Below are 8,053 nucleotides of genomic sequence, written 5' to 3'. Positions count from 1 at the left end.
TGTATTTTGAAGCCTGTAAGGTTCATCAATTCACCCTTTACCCTATAGTCATTTGCAAAATTTGTGATTATGACCTGTATACATATATATATGTAGACCTTGCCAGGATAAACTTTGCCTTTGTATTAGTCTGAAGTAAACATGCATTTATACAATCATTAATTCTTTTGTTTTCCATCATAATATTAGATATTTGAACCAAACCAGCTTGTGTGTGAAAGCATTTGGAAAGCAGTTCTCTTTCATTGTGAATTTTTCACATGCGCAGAAAAAACTATCAGAATGACACTGCAAAGCTCTTCAAAGTTTCAAAAGTTTCTATCCAGCTCCAACTTTCCCTCGTGGTTTGATCAAACTTTCGTGGGTAGCATCTGTACTCGTAAGTCACCTCCCCAAAATCCATCCGAGGATTCCCGAGTCACAGATGTTCCCTGAACCCTAATGAAAATATACGACGTCCTAATCTCTCCCCGCTTTCCGAATCGGGCCGAGTAATGGACGTGGACCCGAAATCAAATTTCCCCGCTTATCCGAGGAGCAATATGTCAATTACGCGGGGATGTTTTACATAACTCCGAAGATCAAAAGTCCATTTCCCCACATCGGGTCATGATGCCGCAAGCCTCTCCCAGGTGTTATACGAAAAACCGGAACAGATCCGCGTCCCGCAATCTCGTGCTCTGCCTACGCTCCCCGTAGTTGTGTACAAATCACAGCCGAGAACTTTGATCCGAAGCGGTGTAAATTCCCGCGCCCACATCAGAGGAGGGAGCGCTACTTGATGATCCATAGAAGCAAGCTAACGGCAGTGCATGCCGAGCTACTATGTCACTGTCAGGATGGCTCTAACTGTCTCTACAAATCATACCAGCATACCAAGTTTACAGATGTTCTAGAGCTATTTCACAAAGCTAGAAGTGAATATAAGTGCTTACACTATTGCTGATTATTCACACTAAAACTAAAATAAGTCATCTATACTAGGTTGAGCAATAATTAGAAATAAAAGTTATAAGATGTTTTGCATAAAGTATCCAGAGAAGTATGCCTATTTGGGATACAAGAAAGATGACAAGATACAAATCACAATGCAGGTCAACAATTGCATGACATTAACTTAAAGTTAAAGTCATTTACCCAAAAAGAATAATTGAGGCCTTCTTCAGAATGTCTAATGAACATCCAAATAGCTGAAGTGTTCATACTTTGGGAATTAATGATTCTCAAGAATGTCTTGAACACCCAAACACCTGAAGTGTTCATACTTCAAGTATTACTGATTACTAAAGCTGCATTAGAAGATATTTTTAAATTCATAATCTTCTTTTTAATGTGGCATTCTTTGAGTACCCAGATCTAGGAATCATGTGCAAGCTGATGTTACAACCAAAAGTAAACTATATCCAATGTACTTGTGACTGTCTCACCTAAAATACCCAAAGTTCAAGGAAACATGAAACAAAAAGTACAAGTTGCTGATTGCAATGGGGAACAGTCTGCCATTTACAATATTGTGCAAACAAAATCTAACTGGGGTTACTGTATACATATCAACTTTCCAGTTACAACAAAAGCAGTATGGATTTCTGTCAGATAACATTGTTATCATCAATTGTGTTGGACTTGCTCTAAGTAATCGGTCCTGACTATGTCTCAAGGACTCTTATAACATACAAGGTTACAACTTAATACCAGACTACAATGCATGTTTTGCACTGACCAAAGTCATTAATATAATCTGTGTGCTTTGCTTATTAAATAGTACATTGTACATCTTGCACAAAAGGAACAGAACAAGTTTTACAATAACACTTTTTTCATCAATATTTGATAAGTGCAGGAAATTCCAACATTGATATCATACATGTACTTGTACAAGCACAAAACAAAGATTATATCAGAAAGCATAATCTTCATCAAACAATAGCCTACATATGTCAGTTACCTTTAAAACCGCAATTTAGGCTTGTGTTTGAAATCTACTAGTATTGTAAAGTCAGATATATTTGTAGCACTTAAATTTCTTGGCACAGTAAAAAATTATCAAGAGTTTGCAACTTCTTTGAATTCCTGGTCAAAAAATTGGCAGGTAACACAAAGATTAACAGACTATATATTCACTGGGACTCACTGCATACTTTAAAACATGGTAAAAATTTCAAAATTTACGGTATCGCTAAGACAGTGGTATCGCCTCCATGTACCTGTTAACTGGGCAACCAAGATGTCCTCTGTAGAAGCGTACACTTTGATTGGCTTATCTTGACCCAAGGGGTCATACCGACCCCCCTCGGCGCCCCTGCACAGACACCGCTCCAACGGGCGCAAAGTCGACACCGCTCCTCCGGACTTCCTTCCCCTCTTTCCATTATTCTTCCCTTCCATTCTTACCTGGCGAGGTAATCTCTAAACTCACCTGGACAAGTCCATCCAAAAAGGGAGGGGGCACGGCATGTCTTTTAATGTTAGTAACTGTTGCCATTATGTTTAGTTGCCGGGAGTTGCCCAGACAGTGTTTAAATCATTAATTCTTTCCATTCAACCTCCTGGTATTTCCGAAAGTGCCCTTGACATTCTGTGTGGCCATATTTTGAGTTGTTGATTGATTGTATTATCTGTATAGACATAGTCACGGGATACATTCTTTCAATACTTTAAGAGAAACTAGAAACTTTAAGGCAACATTTTCATGAAAATGCACAATGTTTTCACCGTAGCCTTTTGTCAATCTACTAGCACACAATACTATAATATAACATAAGGCTTGCCCTATACACCTTTCTCACGCGGCGGCCATGATAGATCGAAGAAGAGGTCAATGAGGCAAACAGACAAAACTTATTTCTAAAATCAGGTCCCATTTTGTTTTCCCCCAAACCACACAAATTTTCATGATATAAGATAGAATGATAAATATTATAAGAAGTGTTATGCACCGAAAGATGTAGCAATTTAGAGTACTGTAGACTGACCCCATAGTCCCTTAAGAGATGCAAAATAAAAACATAATAATGCAAATTTTTAACGAATTTGCAGCCATTCACTTATTGGTCGATTTCCTAATTGGAAGGCTACCATTGGTCGAACAGCTAATTATGATGGACAGCCTTTTGTTTGCCACATTGAACTCGTTTTAGATCTATCATGGCCGCCGCGTGAGAAAGGTGTATAGTATTGTGTACAAGTACAAGAAAAACTACTGTACTGGTTTTTGAACCACGTCTTTTAATATGATTATACTATACCATTAGGCTCACCCTATGGTATTGTGTGCGAGCAACAAAAAGTAAAATAAAATTGCCCATATTTACAATATACAGCTAATATTCTAACCAAGTTCTAAACTTTGATTGGTTCATGGCAGTTCTAAGCTCTGATTGGTTGACCTGACAGAGCAGGAAATAAAAAGAACACACCAGCAAAAACAATATGTATTCCCCTATTGGGGAAAACGTAACAATTTGCCGCCGTATTCCTAGTCTGAACATTATACAATGGACAGAATATGGACGATTGACTTGCCACACCTTCTAGATCAGTTAATGTACACTTATTATACATAACCCTCATAAGGTACTGTACCTCCTATTTTGAAACAAATATACCCATTTATAATGCATACACGTCTGCCTTTAATACACTATGCCCCATGTCTAGTCTTATTATAGTCTGTCATCAAAGATTTACCGTATTGAATGGTGCATGAAAACCTGTATAAAGCCCTATTGGTTCCAATAAATCTGTTCTTTGATCCTCGTCCAATTCATGGCATGACCCTGGGAGCAGAATACAATATTTATATCCCGATACTTCAACGTAAATATTATAACATTTCAAAACCCTACCAAAAAGTATCTGATATTTTTTATCCATTCTAAGTTTGGGCAACCACCCCTTTGATTTTTCCTCACATAACATTTGGAACTAGTTTTTCTTTTTCCTTATGCTAGGACAACAATGCCTTGTACAATGGTTCAAAGTGTACCAAAAATAATCTTGATTTTTTTTTATCTATTCTGGAAGTTTTGGGCAAAATACCCCTCAATTTCTCCACATATAACCTTTGGAACTAGTTTCTTTTTCCTTCTGCAAGGACATAAATGCTATGTACAATGGTTAAAACGCTACCTAAATGTATCTGATTTTTTATCTATTCTGGAAGTTTGGCAACCTAGCCCTTTAATTCCTCATACAACATTTGGAACTAGTTCCTTTTTTCCTTCTGCTAGGACATAAATGCTACATAAAATGGTTCAAAACCCTACCAAAAAGTATCTTGATTTTTAATCTATAATTCTCACTGGAAGTTTTGGTAACCAACCCCTCCAATTTCTCCTCATGGAACTAGTTTTGTTCCTTCTTCTGCTGGGACATACATGCTGTGTACAGTCATTCAAAACCCTAACAAAAAGTATCTATCTATTCTGGAAGTTTTGGCAACCTACACCTTTAATTTCTCCTCGCATAACCTTTGGAAATAGTTTCTTTTTCCTTCTGCTAGGACATAAATGCTATGTATACAATGGTTCAGAACCCTGCCAAAAATTATCTATCTATTCTGGAAGTTTTGGCAACCTACACCTTTAATTTCTTCTCATATAACCTTTGGAACTAGATTTCTTTTCCCTTCTGCTAGGACATAAATGCTATGTACAATGGTGCAATCACCCACTCAGTTTGGAGTGGGCCTTTGAAGTATAATCATTATGTACACAGCCAATAAACTACAGTCGTTATTATACAAGGTCGTAAAAATGGGGTGCTACAGTCGGCTGATAAGTGAACAACTCCATGATTGGCCGGAAAGAACAATAACGAACTGCATCTGCGGACACCGCGTATTTGTAACGAAATTAAAACAGCTGGAAGACTGGTTCAATTCAGAGCAGTGGTGGGGGGTAAATTACCATAGTCATGATGTAATTCATTATCCTCTTCAATACTGTGCGCTCTGAAACTATACATAAATGTTTCATACCACATAAACCTTATCCACCTATATTTTTCTATCACACTAAAAGGAAACGATTTTGGATACGTGTACCTTGTTTAGTAATAATCAATATTTGCCCTATTTAATAACAGGAAATCAGACAGGAATATTGTTCCTTTTCAGTTTAGCCATTGTTATTCATAACAATGAAAATATTGGAGATATTGGGTTAGGGTTTAGGATTACACATGTGGAGAGGGTTGAGAATTGGGGGTTACACTGATGCAGGTATGTAATTATGTGGATCACAATTGTGGGTAGGGCTCTCCGACATGTATACTGGCAGGGGGGAGGGGATCACGAATGTTAGCGAGAGAACGGAAAGGAACGGGTTACCCCTAGCAACCATCCTTCTCCCCTTCCTCTGACAGCGGCACCTGGCACCCGCGGAGGCGAGGAAGCGGCTGTCTGCGCCCACAGCTGCTAAACAGGTGGCCCAGATGGACGGCATGTCGGTGGCAGGTGCTGATGAGATGACTCGGAGAGAGGAGACGCCTGGCTGAATAACGCTCTCCTCGTTTCGAGGACTCGCCACCCAGATTCCGACCTTGGCGCACTCACATTACACACCTACATAAAGACATCTCGTCCATCCGAGCTTTCTTTATTCGATCATAACGCTTCACCAATTATCCACACACCAACAAGGTCATTTTTTTTCCTTTGAATGGGTATTAAATTTATATTATCTCTCTCTGAAGATGATATGAGCAACTCAAGGGAAGGGAGCAAGGAAAATAACACCATACCGTCTAAGAGGGATCAGATTTTAAAGGATCTGCCAATTACTTCAAACAAAGCATCATCAAGCTTTAATGACTCCGGTGCTGCCTTTTCTAATGTGGTTTACTTGATTACCTATCGGAACTAACCAGATTTGGTAGAAACACTGGGGCATGCTAATTGAATTAGAGACCTGGACTAACGGCGAAACAAAAAGAGTTTTCGGGCACGTAATTCGACAATTCTTCCAGCCCTCTTTTCTTCTCGGGGAAAGATGTGCTCTTGTTAATGGAGGAAATGACGAGAATGGTGGTGATGTAATTCTTGACACGAGTGTGGATCAATAGATACGTGGGCAGGCCCTCCCGGAGGACAAGACAGTGACGTGAGTAAAGCAGGAAAAGAAGGCAAAACAGCGTCACTCTTTCTTAGAATATTCTCAGATGCTGTAATGCACATCCTGTGACTGAAGTCTACATGTAATGGCTACATATTTTTCTCTTTCTCTGACGCATGTATATTGCCTCTGATGTCACTTCCTGCATTCAACAAGAAATCTCAAGACTGAAAAACCATTCATTATAAAACCTTTTCCTTTCTCTAAAACATTTAAGAATTGGGACTCAAGATGCTGAGTGCATACTTATCTACACTTTTTGCTTTTGTTCACACAAAATTTGGAGGCCTTCACCTTATTGTTGGTGGACGAGTGCATATACTGGTATAATGCATCTAGATGTGGTTGTTTATCAAAGAAGGGTAAAGGTATTGTACACTTGTACAGAGCATCTATACAGCATATTCTTGACAATTAGGTGTCAGAAAATATAATAAAATCTTTGTTGTATTACTTGACGATGTTTGAAATTAGCTATAGAATTTCAGTTTCAAGCTCTGGAGAGAGTCAATAATATTTGCATTACAGTTTCCCTGATATTCTAATTATACTTTATTCCCTGTTGTGCACCCAAATAATCAGTATACACCTTTTTATGAATTTCGAAGTTTTAAGCATACAAAATTCAAAAGGAAACTTTTTGGTGTACCGTCCGGTCTTTTCAATTTGAAGCACCAAAACTTTGTGACACGGAGCTAGTTCCAGGGCTCTTTGCTGTGTCTTTCCCATGACCTCTACCTGATTACAGACAAATGTACCAGCGATGAACAGTCCGTAGCACTGGATAAAGGCCCATCACATGACAGCCAACACAAAGTGCCTGATCCCCCCTCTAACATTAAAGCCTAGCCCTGACAGCCGTACCCTCCACCTTGAAATGCGCTACCGTTTTAATGGCGCCATATCGGACACCCATCCACGGCGTGAGAATATCGGGGTAGATAAGATTACCGCTACCTCGCACGCCATTACCCACCCCACGATAAATTGTTGCGATGGTTCCTTTTAGGGGTTTCGCTCCTCCGCTGTAATGAAGTCCCCGAGGGAGTATCTCTGTAAGTCAGACATCAGCTTTCACTTTTGTCCTCCCTTTAAAACGTGATTTACGCTCCCGTCGCTGGAACCGGCCATTTCCCGCGGAGCCCCTGCTCTACTACACTTTGTGTACACCGAGTAATAAATGTGCGTTACTCTCCCGAAGTAGCCATCAGCATTTTATCTGGGACATTAGACCAACAGCCGTAAGAAAGTTTGCTGAAAGAGGGATGGACACTCCGATTCCCAAATGTCTCAGGACGTGTAAAAAGGGAGAAAAAGGTAGAAGGTATAAAACTGATGTCTGTAGCTGAAAAGTAAGAATGAATGTCTGAAATCTCTTTTTTGTGCAGTTTTATTTTTTACTTCAAACATAAGCTCCGACTATACCATATGTCACATGAAGACTTAAATGCTGTTAGAAAAGTCACATACATACCGTATGTGTATAACTTGCTCAGCCCCAAAACTTCTTCGATTCCAAAAAGAGAAAAATGTGATTTCAATTCAACTTATTGCAATTGTACGGACATCTTCAATATCATAATAATAAAGGTCTATTTGGTGCTTTAAAAAGTACAGATTAGAAGGGCCGTACAATTTGGCGCTGAATTGCTCTTGTACTCACATTGCTGTAAAAATTGTTCACAGTTGTCACACGTATTATTCAGTAATATAGAACATTTTCTAAACTGATACATACATCTTTGTTTATTCATAAAACATGTTGTGTACATGTATGAGTGTGTGAATACATCTGACATTTTTTCCAAACTTTTACCGATCTCTACTGTTTTATCTAGCAATGTTTCAGGATTTGGATGTTATCCAGAAACCATTGCCTATCTGGTGCATTTATCAGGGAAGGATATAGTTTATACTTAATGTACAAGCTGTTCTTCTTT

At 38.9% G+C, this 8,053-nt stretch overlaps 1 protein-coding gene across 4 annotated transcripts in view; it reads right to left on the bottom strand.

Annotated features, from left to right (window-relative positions):
• The window catches only part of LOC118431756 (cytosolic carboxypeptidase 6-like), an 84,883-nt gene that overhangs the window by 69,673 nt on the left and 7,157 nt on the right, over positions 1–8,053 (bottom strand). The window contains exon 1 of one of the 4 annotated variants that reach the window (XM_035843056.1): positions 5,330–5,459. The exons of 2 other annotated variants lie outside the window; for them this stretch is intronic. In XM_035843056.1, the coding sequence (XP_035698949.1) occupies positions 5,330–5,444 (115 nt within the window). In that variant the 5' untranslated portion in view covers positions 5,445–5,459. Of the gene's footprint in view, positions 1–2,204; positions 2,401–5,329; positions 5,460–8,053 lie in introns of those variants that run through there. One more of the 4 variants, XM_035843055.1, reaches the window with a different exon arrangement.

Source organism: Branchiostoma floridae, chromosome 15, assembly GCF_000003815.2.
Source record: "Branchiostoma floridae strain S238N-H82 chromosome 15, Bfl_VNyyK, whole genome shotgun sequence".
Taxonomy (NCBI): domain Eukaryota; kingdom Metazoa; phylum Chordata; class Leptocardii; order Amphioxiformes; family Branchiostomatidae; genus Branchiostoma; species Branchiostoma floridae.
Note: the sequence above shows the minus strand (reverse complement) of the source record. Positions and strands in the feature narration are given on the sequence as shown.